The sequence below is a fragment of the Chamaea fasciata genome, unplaced genomic scaffold, assembly GCF_029207755.1.
Source record: "Chamaea fasciata isolate MVZ Bird 193981 ecotype frontalis unplaced genomic scaffold, bChaFas1.0.hap1 SCAF_13, whole genome shotgun sequence".
In the NCBI taxonomy this organism is placed as follows: domain Eukaryota; kingdom Metazoa; phylum Chordata; class Aves; order Passeriformes; family Sylviidae; genus Chamaea; species Chamaea fasciata.
In genome coordinates, this window is record NW_027094098.1 from 2113930 (window position 1) to 2132519 (window position 18590).

The 18590-nt window shown below is 38.5% G+C and overlaps 2 protein-coding genes across 8 annotated transcripts in view; one reads left to right on the forward strand and one right to left on the reverse strand.

Moving 5' to 3' along the window:
• Nucleotides 1-18590, reverse strand: part of CENPP (centromere protein P) — a 113720-nt gene that overhangs the window by 17263 nt on the left and 77867 nt on the right. The gene's annotated exons all lie outside the window — the stretch shown is intronic.
• Nucleotides 435-16652, forward strand: ECM2 (extracellular matrix protein 2). Of its 2 annotated transcripts, none has more exons than XM_066195847.1 (10): nt 435-548; nt 4770-5059; nt 9023-9211; nt 10479-10955; nt 11258-11373; nt 12055-12190; nt 12966-13123; nt 13431-13570; nt 14685-15011; nt 15660-16652. In XM_066195847.1, the coding sequence occupies exons 2-10, from the start codon at nt 4792-4794 to the stop codon at nt 15862-15864; spliced, it is 2016 nt and encodes a 671-aa protein (XP_066051944.1). In that variant the 5' UTR covers nt 435-548; nt 4770-4791; the 3' UTR covers nt 15865-16652. The 2 variants fall into 2 exon arrangements, with proteins under 2 accessions (XP_066051944.1, XP_066051943.1); XM_066195846.1 differs by lacking the exon at nt 435-548 and adding an exon at nt 1181-1356.

Sequence of the window (18590 nt, forward strand, 5' to 3'; positions counted from 1 at the left end):
TGCCCAGAGAAGCTGTGGCTGCTCCTGGATCCCTGGAAATGTCCAAAGCCAGGCTGGATGGGGTTTGGAGCAACCTGAGACAGTGGAAGTTGTCCCTGCTCATGGCAGGGGGGTGGAACGGGATAAACTTTAAGGTTCCTTCCATCCAGATTTTCACTCCATTTGTTAAGTGACTGTCTCCATTCCTTTCAAACAGCTCCAGATAAATTACCAAAGTTTAATATTTCTCCTTCTGCCTTTGCAAAGCAGAGCACAGTAGGAACTGAATGCCTATTTTAAGGGACAATGTGTTCTCCCAGTATCTTTCCACCACACACCAGTTAACAATTATGGTTAACTCAATGGTTACACCATTCCATGACTATCTGTCTAAATATTCCTCAGAGTGCGAGCTCAAGCAAACGAGGGATTTTTAATGTCAGCAGAACACAGAGAGCTCGGTGTCCCAGGTGAATTTGCCATTTTGAAGCTCAGCAGCCCCCACTCGGACACTCGGTGGCGATCTGGGGATGCAGGAAAAGGCTCTGCTGGCACACACGGGACTTGTGGTAATGTACCCTTAATTCCCTCCCTTCTCCTCTCTGCATCACCAACCTCCCTGCAGCTTCTGCAGAGCTGATCTCCAGGATCAGGTTTCAGGATGTAATTAGCCTTACAAAGAGGAAAAAATGAAGGGAAAGTGCTTCGGTCGTTTTATTTTCCATGCATATGCTACAACTCGCAGTGAAATCATCACTGTAAATGGATAAAAGAAAAACTTTCCATGCTAAAACTTCAACAAAAAGGCTTGCTGCTTATAGACGACAGGTTTGAAACGCAGGGGGGATTAAGAAAATTGAAAAAAAAAAAGAAGTTCTAATTTTAATAAATGTTTTTATGTTAAGGCTACATCTGCCAAAGTGTATTAGATCTTATTATTTCAAATAAATCTAGATTAAAGTCATGCCACCAGGAAACAAAACTTCTAAATACATAAACACACATTTTTTTTGTTGCTGTTTCTTTTGAAAACACTCAATTTCCTTGTTCCTTATGTGGCTGCAAGCAGTGGAAAAGGATTTCCAGCTGTGCCTTGTCAGCCTCGGGACCGAAGGCATCGTGCCGCTCCTCATTTGCCCGAGTGAGGTCCCGGCGCTCCGAGCAGCAGCACGAGCCGAGGCTCCGCACACAGAACCCAGCCCTGGCTCCCCAGGGGAAGAAGCTGTTTCAGATTTAACTCGGGAATCATCTCACATGTTTCAACAATCCCTACAGTTTCTCGGTTTGTTTTAAAGATTTCACTGAGATTTTGTTTCATTTGCAACGGGAGACTTAAATGACAGCAAGCAGAATCTGGCTGTTAGGTTAGATTACAAGGTAAAATGTTTACATTTTAAATTACTGCTTAAAGCATGGTGTTGAATGGCTTAAACTTCATGTTAACTTTGCAGATTTGTAATATTTGAAATGAAATGTTGTGGCTATATTTAGCAATACTGAACAGAAGTGCTTTTCTAGATAAAGCATGCAATACCCGTTGAGCTGCTTTTTGTTCTGTCTGAATGTTCGCCACGCACATCCAACTAAAACTAAAGTTTGACTTTAGTAAAAGTGCAACTGGTCTGGCTGCTATGGATAAATTTCATGTGGTAACTCATTTCTGTGCAATGCATTTAAAAAAGAGCGAGTGAAAAATCTTGGTAAAGCACTTTAACCCTTGTGTGTCATGAGGAATCAAGCTGACATCTTAGAAATGTGTTTGAATTTTGACTGAACGGATGAAGATAGATTATTTAATAAATTCTGACACTCTGGTATTTCTAAAGGGTCTCTCCTTTAAAAATTAACTATTTCCATTAACATAATTACAAAATGACAGGTACTGAAGAGAAAGGTACAAAATACTGAACACATTACAACGTAAAAGTAAATGCAATAAAGATGCTTTCACATACTATGCCTGATCTAAATATTTATGGGGGTAAAATGAAAACAGGTATAGCAATGCAGCCACGTTGAGACTATCTGGCATCACAAACGGTTAATAGTTTCATTACACTGGCTAGCTATAACTTTATTTTACTATGCAATGATTTATTATGGAAGTCATAAATTGAACAAGCTGAATTTTCCCCAAATCAAAAGTTGGCTGGCCCTATACAAAATATCTCCTGAGAGATAACCTGAGGATCCCAGACAGGGGCAGGAAAGGCCCAGAGCACCCAAGGCCTTTCACAATTTGGGCCTTACAATGCGAGGCAGCACTCGTTAACTAAGCCAAGGAAAGGAACTCAGTAGTAGCCCAGTGTTTTGCATGCAAAGAACACCATTTGGTTGAAAGCAGCAATATTAAGCTTTCAGTGCTGAAGACTTAAGCTGGTGTAAAAAAAATAGCGTATAAACTCACATATATGAACAGGATTAGTTTATAAAGATATTTTTGGGGGGTGCGTGGTGTGTTTTCTGTTGTTTTGTTTCTGAGTTTTAAAATTTTGTATTTATAGCGTACCTTATGAAACCAAGTTCCACTTTAAAATAATTTGCTTTACGATAGTATTTCACTTATTAAGCTCCTAGCAAAACATCTTTTAAATGTACATTAACATCGGTACAGTTAACGCAATATGATTCACTCTATCTTATTCCCGACTTTTAAAGAGAAATGGCGAATGGAAAAGTATTTCAGTCACGCCACTATGTGCCTCTGGTCACAGGAAGGAATGCTTAAGCGTTAAAAAAGCCCAAGTGTAATGCAGCAGCATTGCAACTGCACAGCTGTGGTGTTATTATAGAGCGTCCCAGAAAAATGGGACCGGAATTAAGTTGACAGAAACCGGACGGAATGAACACACGTGGTCAAGCCTTTCCTTCGTGCATCCAGTTTTCCCTGAGGGCTCTCGGTGGGTTTCAGCCCAGCTTGTGGAACAGAAGTTTCCTGGGTCATTTACAGGCACTCATTACCACGCTAATCAGACACCAAAGGCTTTGGCTCATTTGTCCTGAGACACTCAGAAATGAGCATTTTCTCTACAACAACAGGAATTTTCAGTGCAGAGAGCAAGCTTCTGCATCTATGTGAGATGTTAACTAACAGTAATTGCTGTAAATAAAAAGCTATAGAGTCTATTCAGCAGTTAGGAATAAGTGATTTCTGAGGGGCAGAAAGCAGCAAACTAAAGTTTGGATTCATTTCAAAACCTGCCATTCCAGGAGATGCTGTGAGGATTTGTGTGAGACACTTGCATCTTAAATTCCCTTCACATAGAAATAAAAACATGAACTTCAAATTCTGCAAATTACTTTCTAAATTTGCAATAACATTTTAAAACTAAAATAGTTGAACACAGAAATGACAATATGAAAAATAACTAAAATGCATACTCTTAAGCTTATTTACTGCCAACTTCCCATTTTTAAACATGAGAATAAAAACATATATGAAAATTATGATGTGGAAAGCATGAAAAGCATGCAATCAATCACGTGCCTTATGTTAAAGAACATTTAGGCAACTTGTACCAACAACTTGACCTGTTCTATAAATCAGAAAATACCAAGAAGAACGAGCTTTTTAACAAAATCTAATTCAGGCAAAACCACAGTTCAAGTTCCAGAAATAATACTGTCCAATATTTACAGAATAGAATTCTAATAAGATTAACTCCAAAGTGAAAGATGACATGCAAAGCCAGACTGATGACCATTAAGAATTTTTTAATCCCCTCAGAACTTCCTCAAAAAAGAACCATGGCCATGCTCTAAGCCTTGTCTTGGCCACAAAGCCCAAGTGTTTCAAGTCTTTCCCTAATTCTCACTCTCCCAAGAACACAAGCATCTCCTGTCTCTGCTGTCTCAGTTAAAATAGGCCACGGGACAGAAGCGTTTCCTTTCTGAAAGAATTATGCAACAGAGCTCTGACAAGTCATTAATGACCCTGGATGTACAAGGTCTTATTTCCACACTGGTACAGCAATCCACTGCTGGATATCCTTCCTGTGCACACTTCTGAATCCTGACTGCTCTGTTTTGGAATGCCACCTATTGGTGACAGTAAATGTAATTTTTCTGTCACAAACATAAGTAGGCTCAATTATTTTGAATTTTTTTAAAATAAGTAAATGCAGAACACCACCCATTCCAGATTGACTTTACTAAAGCCTACACTTAATAAAAACTTCCACTGGAAAAACAATTGTGGGATGTCACAAACATCACAAACTTCCTGAAGGTCTCCTCTGCAGAATCAAACAGATCCTGTTTGAGAAGAGGATGGCCAGAGATGGATGGAAAAGCAACGTCTCTATTTACAGTGAAAAAACACCTTGCACAGAAACGCCAACCCAACAGCATTTGGGGCAGCACATCACAAGTGAATTGGGCATTTTTCTGTTATTTTGCCATTCCCACACTCAGAAGTAACAACACTCTGGAAGCAAAAAAAAAAAAAAAAAAAAAAAAAAAAAAAGGAAGACACGCTTTACAGAACTCTCAAGAAGTCCCTTGCTGGAAGCAGCAACAGTTACTGAACTGCCAATGCCTGCTGGCACTGCAAATCCAAATCGCCTCTTGAAATGCAACCACGAACAAACCAGCGCTGTTTGACTGTGACTGTTGAGAATCACTACAATCAAATTGCTCACCGCAGCTCTCAGAGGCCAATTTCCAAGGGGAACCTTGGTTATATTGACCAACAACATACTGGTTCACCTGCCTTGAAAAGTGCCGTGTTTGACTGCCATGGTCTTAAAAGCTCTCCAGGTACCTGATTTCCCTCTTTTTCCCCATTGCAGGACACTGTGGGACCCATAGGCCATGCAGGCACCATCACTGCTCTGTTATTTCCTGCTGCTCTCGCTGTGCACTGAGCTCTGCCCAGCTGCAGGCGGTGCTGGCAGGAGGCAGAGGAGGAGGAGGAGGATGATGATGATGCACAGGGGGCTGAGGAGGAACCCCAGGGCACCGGGGATGGAGCTCCTGGGGCGCAGCATCCCCCTAATCAACATCGACGACAGCGTGATGGGCGTGTTTGACTCCCTGGTGGGGCTGGGGGAACACGAGAGCACCTACAGTGTCTTACCAGGTGAGAACAGAGCCCTCTGCTCCTTGACCTTTCATTTCACACAGATAAACTCCTTAAAGTTTGATTTTAGCTCTATTCCACACCACACCTGTGGGCCTTCCGCAGTAATTCTGTGGCATTATGAGGCTTTTTGATTGAAACCTGCTTTGCCAGGTAACACCAATATTTCCTGCAGGTTTTCTGCCTTTTCTTTTTTAATCTTAACTAACAAAAAATTTGTTGGGTGTTTTCATAACTTCCAATGTGTAGTAAGTTTGAAGGCCATTTTCAAGAATTTCTTACTCAAGATATCTCTTAAGTTAATTAACATTTCACTGAGGCCTCAACACCAGTAACAGCAGTGTTAATTAAAATAGATTCAAGTTTTTATTTTTACTTTCTGGGTTGCATTTTTGAAAAGCAAACTATACATGCAAATTTTCAGGAATAACTCTTGGTTTTGTAAATAACTACACTTGGTAGTAGCTGCAACATGGAAGCTGCGCTATAAATAAGACCTTACGATGGAAAACTGAGTTAAAAGAGAAAAAAAATCCTTCTCATTAAACACATGACCACTCTTATGCTCCATCTATAATGAGAACCCAGATTTTTAAAACAGAAATTCAATAGCATGATTTATATAAAACTTGCCTTTTTGGTGATCGAGAGGTTTTCACAGTGCTGCAGTAATATGTATTTTATAGATACAGGTATTTCCATTCCTCCATCAAGAGATCACACACTAAGTAAAATCTTCATATGCAGTTAAATGAATTTTATGGGGGAAAAAAAAAAAGAATGCCCCGCTGACCATATTCTATATAAAGTGATAATAATCTATTTTTATAAGCAAGAATTTACACCTTTCAGTGTGTCACATAACAGATGTGACCACTGGGTTAGGAAGTCTCAGATGGCCAAACATAAATCAGCCCCATTTTGTCCACAATTACTGTTTGTTGTGAGTCCTTATTTCAGAAAGGCTGAACCATTTCAAATCAAATATTTGAAAGTAAGGGGTTTGAATAGGAAAACTAGCAAAACTCCGCACTATGGCATTTCCAATGTGTATTACAGTATTATACATATTACTAATGGCAAATCTTTAATTTAAAAATATTTTTAAAATTAAACAGAGGAAAATACCACATAAGTAGCATACACTTCATGTAAGATGTTCCAGAGCTTCTGTCAGGACCATCAGTCATGCTGAAATAATGCACAGCTCTTCTCCCTCCTCGCCCCACTTGTTTCTTTCTTTTTGGACTTGCATCCAAAAGCTGAGCTAAAACCACTGAACTCATTTATTTTGGAACTCCATGCTGAATTTACACCATATTTCCAAAGGTTAAAAGTCCTATGCTCATCTGCCAAAGACTGGAACCACAAGGTATTTTTTAGTCTAGCTTTTAAAGTTCAAAATTTTTTCAAGTTAATGTCAGATTTGGAAAAATCAGAGCCTATTAAATAATAGAAGAGTATTATTAATCATGCTTCAGAATAGAAAAAAAATGCAATCCAAACATTAATTTCCATTCCCTTAGCTACTTGTTTTGCTCTTAGTAGGCTAAAAAAAACCCAAACCCACCCGAATTTACAGATATATGCAGGATGAAAATTAACAGCTAAATGGAGGTTTAACAGTAACCAGACCTATCTAATTCCTCCAGATTAGAATCATGTGAACATTTCAATTAAATCAAAGTTGGCCACAGCATCAGATAATTTGCAGTTGTCCATTAGGTAGAGCAGAGAAGGATGTTCACTGCTGCAGCACCATTTCTGATCTGTCTCACTCCCTACTTCTCCCTGCACACACCACCAAACTGAAGTGACTCAGTGGTCAGGAAATTTGAGGAGCATCTCAGCACAGCCTTTTTGTGTCTCACAGGGGCGCTGGGAATCCCAACAGGGCCAGACAGCAGTTCTGCCATGCACCAAAAGGGTAAAACCTGTCTTGGAGCACACACTGCTCCTGCCTTTTATGCAACTCTCACAGACACAGGAAAAAAAAGGATCATTTGTTAAAGAAGCCTTCAGAGGCCAAGCCTGATAACTCTTATCTTTATGCTTATTCAGACAAGATTTGCTCTGACTTCTGATACACTCTAACAGCTAAAACAAAAGAAAAGAAATTTAGGAAGCACAGAGGAATTTCCTTCCCAGGCCAGATTATGCTCCTCTGGAACAGTCGGTGTTTTATTGTTTTACATGAGAAAGTGCAGAATTCTTTTTGTGTTTCTTTTGGAGATTATTGAAAAGAAATATTGTGGTGTACTGGGCAAGCACATAAACCCCAAAGTCAGGATCCACCAAACAGCTGGATTGCAGATACCTGGGACTTAAAGCCAACTCACACTTGGCCTGGGCTAATTGCTCTCCTCCTCCACTGGACATGGCTGGAGTTGCTTAGAGCATAACTTTACAAAGCTGAAATGATGCAGAGATGTCCCAGACCTTTGAAAAAACAAGATTCAACTACTCCAAACTTTAATTTCTTGCCTTTTCAGTCCTAAGAGCAATCAAAAGCATTTTTAAAAATATACAGAATACGGAGGATCATCCAAACTGGGTGATTCTGATAATTAATTTTTATTGTGGAAAACAGATTGATAAACTGTGATCTTTAAGTAGAAGGACAAAGGAAGAACCTTTATTATGAAGTAGGATTACCCTGAAAGACTTTGCAAAATGCCTCATTTTGAGACAAACATTAATTCCAGAGACATTTAAAACCAAATATTCACAATAGTCTTTACAAGGTTATTTAGAGGCTATCCTGAATACTCTTATTAAAACTAAACACCCAGGCACAGACCTGAGGGTGGGTAGAGTGTGGGAAAACAAACCCTGCAAAGAACCCCTTTAATGACAATTTGTGCACCACAAACTGAAGGTCTTTTGGCATGCAGATTCAGGTGAGAAGATTTTTCCACCATATTAATTTTCATCTCAAGGAAGAAGTCAAACTGAATAGGAAAAGACAAATTTCTTTTTCTTTACATGCAGGGAAGTACAAAGTTAACTTGGAAATGGGTTTTCATCTCGAAACAAGACTTCAGCAATGCATTCTTAGGTTGGTTAGAAAGAGGAAAAGGAAGGTATGAAGGAGTTCAGCTTCTCAACAAGATTTAGAGGCACACGCAAAAATAGGAATATTTGCATGGGATGAGGAATCTCAACCTTGGTTTTCCTTCTCTCAGAAGACCTAAAATAAAAAAGCATCGTGCTAAAGTCCAATGTTTATCCTGAAGTCTGGGTGAGAACTGCCCAGGGAAGATTCTGCTGAGGTAAACTCCACCACTGGAAGGAAAGGGAGACTGGGATTAGTTTCCTTCCCAAGTCTGTGTGCTCTCCAAATCACTTGCCTACTGAATATCTGACTAGAGCTTACAAAATTACATTTAGTTCTGAAAATTTCAACTGGTACCCTGGGGAGATCTCAATATATACATGTCCAGAAACTTGAGAGACAGAGTATTTCATAGCACAAGTTGTTCTAGATTGCTGCTTTTCTAGCAAAGAGGGGTTTGGGGGTGGTTTTTTTTGAGATAAAGCAAGTTACAGGGAAGTGGAGATTTTTGCTATCTCATCGGTGATCCCAGAATGAACTTGACTTCCATCAAGCCCATGAACTGTCAGTATAAACTGAACATTGTTACCCTCTCAGTTCTGTAGGGCCTTAATAAAACTTTCTCACGTAATGTGCAGGATATTAGAAAAGATCTCTAGTGCACAAGAGAGGAATAGGAGAAGGTCTGGAAAAACTATTCAAGTTTTGCATAATGGGAGATTACTAATAAGCTGAAGAAAATATAGCTATGAAAAGTAAGGAATAATGATAAGATCCTTTGAATAGGGTGTATTTTACATATTTTCAAAGTGAGAACAAAATAGCAGTGCTTCTTTCCAAAGCTTTAAATGAACACTGTTGGTTTACTTTGAGCTGTTTAAATCCAGTTTCCTATTTTCTGTTCCTAGGGAAGAAGGGGCAGTGCACAGCTAACGGGATGATCATGTTCGACAAAGCTGTGTGGTCTCCCAAGCCCTGTGTCACCTGTCTCTGCTCCAAGGGAGAGGTGATCTGTGACACAGCCATGTGTCACCCTCTGAAATGTCCCCAGACCATCATTCCTGCAGGAGAATGCTGCCCAGTGTGCTCTGAGACTGGTATGGGACACCACGGATTTACTGTTTTGAAACTGCCTGGTTTAAAATCATAAACACTAACTGCATTTAATGATCCCAAGAGTTACAAGGTACACATTATCCTGAATTCCATGATAAAAGCAGCTCTTCGGAGTTTCTACCCAAGTTGACCTCAGTTTCTCCGAGTACTCTGTCAGATGAGTTTGATACATTTAAAAAAAGATGACGCTAAGCATGCAATAGTAAAGATAATTGTATTTCTTTTTTACTTCTCCTTTCTGCTTCCTCCTACCTTTACAGAACTTTGTAAATGTAAGAAATAACATCTATTTTCTACCCCACTTCCATTTACAAAGGCTCAATCAATAACTACTGGCCATTATTGATGTATTAGACATAGAGAGTGGTAAATCTTTGTTAGGAGTTGCAAAACTATGAAGCAATTTGATGTAAATCAAGAGAAGAAAGACAATTCACAAGAGATGCCACAGAACTACAATCTCGGTTTTTCACAATCATTTAAATCAAATCTCTACCTTTAAAAAGAAAGGGAATGGAGGAGATAAATATGATATGTGATTTCCTTCCTTTCCTTCCCACAATTTCAATATTTTGTATCTGCAAAGTACTGAACTCAATTTCCTCCTGCTGTAAGAAGTATTTATCCTTGTGCATATGTGCATGTGACACTCTGCGATGAGACATTACAGGAATTCACTGTAGAACTGTAAAAAGTCATGTCGACTGAGACATTTAAACTCCTTTTATTAGAATTGTCCTATTATGGAAGTAAAAACTGCATTTTGGTAATGGAGTTAATGCATTTCCCTGGTGAGATCCCCACCTGCAGCCAACTCCTCCCCTGACAGTCCCTTCTGGAGGAGAACAAAATCTTGACCTTTGTGAATTTTTTCCAAATTACCTCCCACTCCCAGACACATTATTTTTCCTCTTTAGACACCTCCATCAACACAAACCCTGTAATTAATAATAAGTCAAAAAGGAAGATACTGAAGGCTATATTAATTTTTCCACCGTTTTGTCTGGAGTTGTCAGGAATCGTAGCTGTGTACAAACTGTTCTGTGTGGCTGCCTCAATCATTTCTCAGTCAAGTGTCTCTTTTCTCAAGCAGCAATTTAAGACCACATTGTTATCCTTCGAATCGTATTCTAAGAGGAATAATATTCTACAGCCATATTTTTTTACTGTATGTGGGAAACAGTGCTTACTAATATTTTAGTTTCATCAGACTCTTTTGTGTTGTTTTGGTTTTTTTCCCCTCATTAGCCTCCTCGTTGGACTCCAGTATAATTTCACTGGATGACATCAGTGAGATGTCTGGTGATTCCCCAGACCCCAAGGACCTCAACACCACCAGTGTTCTGCCATCCTCACCAACTCAAATGGAAAAGCATGAGCTGCTTCCAACAGAAGTGACAGAGATTAGAGACAAGGACAGTCACAAAAAAGGGAAAAGGAAAAGGAAAGGCAAAAAGCATCGTCAGAGGCACAAAGGGCGTCGCAGGGAGAAGCTGCCTGTCCCCAGAACGGTAGCTGCAGGAGATGAGCAGTATGAAAGTGATGAAGATGATGATGGCGCTTTCAGGATTCCATCTCATTTCCCAATTCCTGTTCCACCCATAGAAGCTCCTCCTTTGCCGTCTGGATGTTCCACCTCAGACACCACAGTAAGCTGCATTAATGCCAAACTTACACAAATACCTCCCATCTCAGATCCAGACCTAACGAGTTTAGACCTTACAGGTAATTAATGGGCCTACTTTGCATGACTTCTGTAACATCACCCACCCTCAAATGCGCTCAACAGCACTGTCATTCCTTAACATAGAAAAGTTTTAGAACTAATTTTACAGCTAAGCCTTTAAAACAAGAAATGAAGAACATTAGAATTGCATGCCAGCATTTAAATACTAAGATGAATATGTCTATACAAAATTACTGTCCATAATGCTATTTTTGTGACATATTTTCTAGGTGCAATATTACACACCTTAGGTGCAGACTGTATTTCATAACTCAAACTTTTTCCTTGCCTTCTGTCCCAGGAAACAGCATCACTACTATCTCAGATGAAGCTTTCAATGGGATACCTAATTTGGAATGGATTGATCTGAGTAAAAATAACATTACTTCTCCTGGCATAGGTCCCAAAGCATTCAAAGTAAGAAAGCCTAACACTTCTGCTACCCTCCAATAATTATTGCTTAAAAGAATGGTTTTTGCTTTTCAGTTTATGGATCTAAACCACTCTGCACCTTGTCTAAGTAAGCATTGTATAATTCAATAGCTACTTTGAGAAATCTCTCACCATAATCAAGAATGAAAATTGAGACATGATAATTTTTCATAGCAATTTTTTTTTAGCCTGGTTTAAGCATAAAAATCCTCAGTCACTGAAAGGTGCAGACCTTCTGCTTGAGTGAATTTGCGGACCTGTAGAAAACAATTAGTTTGCTCACAAATGAAAAGGATAAGCACATAATTTCTCAATGCACGTACTTTGAAGCCCTAAATAGTGCACAGTGTAGTGAGGCAATACTTCCGCAACTCACAGAGCAGCAGGAATGCAAACATTGATCCTGGGGAACTGCAACAGGGCTGTGGGGCAGCTCTTCCAGTGACACGTGACATTAACCGGCATTTTTGTCAATATTTAGCAGAAAGTAACCTATCAATTAGACTGACAGGAGAAAACCAATACTTTTTAATTCAAACCACTGGGTACTACTGCACTGCTGCTGAAAAACCTCACAAAATGTGTGTTTAAGAAAATCTTAACTGTATTTAACTGCATATTTTGCACCTTGATAACCTAAGCGTTCTTCTTCCTCCCTGTGATAAGATCCTGAAAAAGCTGAAACGTTTGTATTTGGATGGGAACATGCTGGTACTTATTCCCTCTGAATTGCCATCAACTTTGGAAGAAATAAAAATAAATGACAACCAACTTCATGCCATTGATGAAGACGGCTTAAAAGGTATTTAAAAAACTAATATAAACCATATGAAAAGGAAAAAAATAAATTTAAAAAGCTGAATGTTGAACCAAATGCACCTGGTTTGACATAGAAAAATAATTGCTAGCTTTAAAGTGCCATGTTTTCAAAAGGCAACAAAACCTGAAAGATTTGCATGACAAAGTATTTTAAAATTGTATTTTCCCTTATGCAGCTGCTCCTCTCCCAAGGCAGTTTATATTTAAGGTCACTAAGAGGAGGTGAGTTTGAAGCGTGTTGAAGAAACGTACTATCCCGACCTGATAGCTTTATGTGTGGTGAAACCACTTTAGTTATTTTTAAATTGCATGGAAGTGAGCAGAATTTGATGTCCATGAAAAATAAGGGAGAATATAATCAGAGTCAACCATGATCATTTAAAGCCAGTTTAAACACAGGCTGACAGAAAAAAACAGAAAGAAAAAAGAAAGGGCACCATCCATGTCAGAATTTGATGGACTTTTTTGTTTCCTTTCTTCTCCTGCTAAAAGGGTCCCATCTAAACTGGATCAGCTGCTGCCTTTTCCATTTGGACTGGGAGAGGAAAATGTAAATAAAGCTGTGGTCAATCTCTAAAGCTCTACAAACTTATAAACAACATAATTCCATGATTATGAGATAATAAAATCAGTTCATTTTATTTTTTCATTGCTGTGAACTGATGTGGGTAATGTTTAAGATTGTTGAATTATGAACGTGTATTTGAACAAGATGTAAGACCGCATTAATTAACTGAAATGAAACTTTTTCTCCTTAGGTTTAAAGAACTTGGTCACTCTGGAATTAGAAGGAAATAAACTTAGTGAAGCAAATGTCAGTCCTTTGGCCTTTTATCCTCTGAAAAGTCTTTCTTATTTGCGACTGGGAAGAAATAAATTTAGAATTATCCCACAAGGTCTTCCTGCCACTCTTGAGGTAAAAAGAAAAAAAAAACAACCCACCAAAATAAACACTAACAACAACAGCCCCCCAACAAACACCCCAAAAGATGCAATTCCTTCTGTTTGCCCTTTCAAAGCAATCTGTATTCTCACAAATGAGAAAACAAAACAATTGCTTTGAAAAATTGTGTTTCTGAAGGTGCCACTCCAGCTATAAACTGATTCTGGTTCAGATTCAGAATTACCAGATAACACAGGGCAAAGGAAATTGCTCCGTTTGGAATTTGCAATGGGAAGATCCATTTTGATCTCACAAATTTTCTTCCCAAATGCACTTACAGGAGTTATATCTTGAACATAATCAAATTGAAGAAGTGTCAGAAATTTGCTTTAACCATACCAGAAACATCAACATCATTGGGCTAAAGCATAACAAATTAGAAGAGCACAGGATAGCACCTTTGGCTTGGATAAACCAAGAGTAAGTACCAGATATTTAAAATACATTTATTATATTTTTCTCTGTTTTTAGTGAGGTCAGATAATCAAATAAATCTTTGAACTTCATTACTTTTAACTTGGAGTTGTAATTGTGCTTTGATTTGTTTTCCTTCAGCAATTTTTCTAAATTTCCTTTACCTAATTTTATCATCTAGGAGATAGCCAGCTGTCAGATAGAAAGATCTTTTACCTCAAATCTGTACCATATTAACATAAAAGTCAATATGTTTTCCTGACCACCCATTCAAAAATGAACATTACTTAAAAATTATACTATATACAATTCTATGGTAATTTAGTATTGGTACATAATTAACTCACAGGCAATTTAAAAATAATTCAATACTGTCCCTAGCCTTATTTCCCATTGGATTAAAAATTAGAAAAGTAAATAAGATGAAGGGAAGAACGTGCAGCTGTACTGTCTAAGAGCAGAATATAAGCAGAGCGAGCAATGAGAATTTAAGTAGTAAAAGATGATAGAGCTTTTGATTTTCCTGCTAAATAATTTGCCAAGCTGAGCAGGGTACCTGGCCATCACTGGCAGCTGCAGCTCTATCCCTTGATTCCTGAACTTGTAAATTCCTTAAGCTGGAAACAGCCACACTGTTAGTATTGATAGAATCTCTCAATCCTGGAAGTGAAGCACATGGGACTGATTCATTTACACAGTTCCATTTCAAATGGGCTTCAGAACAAAGCTTAAAACTCCCTGTTAATGGGATAATGACAGAAATCCGAAGGTCATTCCAGTTCTTCATTGTAACTCATTACTACAGCAATCCCAAATTACTCCATTGGTTTTCCCCTGTTCAGCCCCCGCCTCCCGCCCTCATTATTGAAGGTCTCTTCCCATCAACAAAATCATTGTCCTTGATTGGTAATTCACGAGTTAATTCTTTCTGTTCCCAGAGTAATTATGCATGACCACGTTCCATAAAATGCATTCTGCCCCATTAACAGGAACAAATTTTCCTTGGAAATTTAATTCCCTGGTAAGGCCATGAAGCAGAGCCTTGTATAGAGCACAGCACTGCCAGGGCCGGAGTTTAGAAGGTTTTCAGCTTTTTTTTTCTTTTCTCCTTTTAATGCAGGAACTTGGAGTCAATCGATCTCTCTTATAATAAGTTATATCATGTTCCCTCCTATCTGCCAAAATCTTTACTCCATCTGGTACTTATAGGAAATCAGATTGAAAGAATTCCAGGCTATGTGTTTGGCCACATGAGGCCGGGGCTGGAGTATCTCTACCTGTCCTTTAACAAACTCACCGATGATGGCATCGACCCAGTGTCGTTTTTTGGAGCTTACCACTCCCTGAGGGAGCTCTTTCTGGATCACAATGAATTGAAGGCTGTACCCTTTGGGATTGATGAAATGAGAAAACTACGTTTTCTAAGACTGAACAATAATAAAATAAGGTACTTTCCAAGCTCTTTGTTACATTAATTCCATTAAAATAAATATGACATACTTTGCTTTAGGAATTTGTTATTTTTAAGTAAAAAGCTGTTAAAAAAAATCTGAAGGAGGAGCTGAATCCTGAGTTTTCTTCTGCAGTACTTCTTTATATGATAAGTGAGATTTCACCCTTCCTCACAGTCACTGAAAATGCTTATCACCAGCAATCACAAGCTTTTCTGCTGCTGGAGAGAGCCCAAAGTGATAACAAAATCATGGGAGGAGTCAGCAGCTGGAGTCACCTGGTGAGCAGGTTCCAGCAGCCCCAGCTGTGGAGCCACATGTGCAGTCCAGGCCCTCTGTGCTGTTTTGTAAGGCATGACAAAGAGAGAATTCCCATGTGTCAGACAAAGCCTTCATTAAGCCACACGTGGCAATACTTTCCTCAGCACAATTCAGTATATTATATAAATGAGAAAACAGTGCAGGGAGGGAATGCCAAAAAGAATGGCTTTGGAAAGTCCTCAGTAAATATGTAATTGAGAAAATTTAATGCACTGATTAAGTTAACATTTTCAAATATCTAAATAGACAGCAAGTCTAAAATAAATGACGAAGTTAAGAGTTATCTGGAATAATTATAACATGATTCCTCCCCCGTGTCACAGGACAGTGCCCCCAGAACGCATCTGCAGGACTCAGACCAACCACGAGGATGAGCAAGACCACAGTGAGGAAGAAAATGAAGATTCCCACTTGGAACATGTTCACCTTGAGAACAACTACATCAACACAAGGCAGCTCTCCCCACATTCATTTTCATGCATAAGATCGTATTGCAGTGTTGTTCTTAAACCACAAAAGACCAAATAAACCCCAGTTCTGCATTGCAACCCCCAACTCCAGAAATGCAGCTTTATTTATTCTCTCTATTCACTGGTCTGCTTATTTCTGATTTAAACACGTTCTACTGCCATAAATATGATATTGTCTATTATATACTGAAGTAAGGTATCAGTGTGTTTCTTCATATTGCTTCATTATAAAACCATTAAATGTAAAAATTGAAGTTTAAGATTATGACATCTGTTCTTATTTCTACTAACACTATTCTGCTTAAACACAACAGGTCAAACTGTGCCCCCAGGCACACCCTCTGTAAGATCAGATTTTAGGATTTAAGAATATATATAAACTCTCAGCCTGGTCCTTATTTGATTAGCTGAATTTAAAACATTTTAAATGGACCATTAACTGTAAAAACTGTACATAAATGATAAAAAGTCCTTGAGCTATGAACGTTCTAGCAATGCAGGAATCAAATTTCTTAAAACACACACAGGACTGGATTTTCTACCAAACCTTTTGCAGTGTTAATCTCTCTTCCAAGTGAAATTTTAAGAAAAGAAGTTAAATTGTTTGTTTTAAATGACCCTAAAAAGTTCCTGTATTCAAACACAGATTCGGAAGACTTAGAGGAATGAGCAATTGATTTATATCTGCATGCTTTTCTTTTTTGAACAAAGCATATTTTAATTTTTAACAATTATTTTTGAAGTCACAGTAATAGGTTCCATTCATTTGTACCACAGTTAGTTTGTTAGATTTTTATACTGTACAGGATGTGTAGTAGTCTTATAATAAATTTAAGCAAAACATCACATATTGCTGCAAGTATTTTCATTCAAGTAGAGTTCTTCTCTTACCAAACATTCACACTCATAAGACCCACAAGAAATTCTCCACTGGATTTGCAGGGGATAACAGCACTAAAATACAGATAAATCAACATTTATTGTGACCATTATTGTATTTTTTCTCCAAGATGTGCTTTTTCACTCTTAAGATACCATAAAAGTGACTTTTATGCAAGTAATTTGACTAAGATTATTCCTTTGGGGATTTAATACAATGAGTACCAAGCTTGCCTGACATTCCACTGCGGAAGTTGTTCCTACAAGAAGCCTCAGCAATGGAACGTGACCTAAAGTAAAAATGCCAATGTAATGCCCCAGTAGTGAGACAGAGACTGAAGGAGAAGTGTTTTTGAAATGGAGCACAACAGTAGCAGAGGCAGAAGACCAAGCAGGAGAAAGAAGCCAAGGGATGCAGGGTATGCAACAAATGCGCACTTGCTCACTTTAGAAATACACGGGCAATTAAACTTGCACAACATTTCCATGTGTCAGATGGAAGCAGCTCAAATCCGCTCATCAAAATTACCAAATATACTGGAAATGGAATGGGCTTTATTAGAAAACTCCCATCACTTCTAAACAGTGAGCTTGAAAGAATTTTATAAACAAAGTAAATGGGATTGTCACCATTTTACAGCTTCTGACTCTAGGACACAGTGACCTGAGAATTCTTGATCAAGAAAACCACGGGAACAAGTTCACCATCTTTGGCCACAGTACAATAAAAAAATGCAGGGACAGCTCAACGCAAAACCGCTATAGTTAGTTTACCCTCTAAAATATATTTGAGCAAATAATTAATTTTTGCAGGCTTGCACTGGAAATGAATATAGTTTGAAAAGGCCATTGGATCGAGAATGGAATAATAATTCTGCTAAAGTGTTATCAGAGTCAGCAGTCTAATGAAATAGTGTGTGTGTATGTATATATATATATCAATAAAAATACTGGGAGAGCCTTCATGGCAAGTCCCTGATGAGAATTTCTTTGAGGGAGATCCTTCTAAGCCAATCCAGTAACATTTCTGCCAGGCAGTCAGATCTGGGAGATGCACAGCAGCATTCTCATTTCTCCTGCTCTCCACACACAAATGCAGCTGTCTTCTATTCACAGACAAATTCAAGAGTGAACCAGCTGCAAGCTTCTAAGACTGCAGAGATTTTTTAAACGTATCAGAATTTTTAAACATGCATCAGAATTTTTTAAACGCTTCAGCGAGGAAACAACTTACAGTACAGCAAAACGCTGAATATGACGTCAGTAGCCCAGCCAGAGACAAATACCAGGTAAACAGATCTGAATACAAGGTGTGAATGTTGAAAGTATAAGAGGGAAAGCTATTTTACAGGCAGTAAGAGACCAGAACAGGAGAGGTTCGCCATAGCAAGTCCAGAACCACAATGCTTTGTGGCATAAGAGGATTTTTGAGGCTTTAGAATCTCTGTTAAGTTCTGACTTGCATTGTTGACTCAAGCATCCTACGTCAGAATTTTGACTAGACTAGCTAAATCTCATTTTAAATTGAAACGTAGCAGAAGACATCCTGTGGTTATCACCAAATTAATACAAAAGGTATAAAAGACATCGTCGTTTTTACTGAGTAAATGGTGATGGAACTTTGAGGATCTGCCAGAGCCAGGGACAGGCACTTCTGATGCGATAAAAACTGCAACAAAATAATTGTTGTTTCCATGGAAGCTTAGGGAGCTTTCTGAATTTGAAGGAACAATTAAAGGCAATGTTTTCTCTAAGCAGGGTGAAAGAGCTTTCTTAGGGAAGGAAAAAAAAACCCACCAAAACCCCAACCCCCCAAAAACAACAAAAACCCACATAAAAACTTTAGAAAAATAAAAGGCATCAAATACCTCCCAAAATGAGACTTTCAGTATCAATGCCCATGTG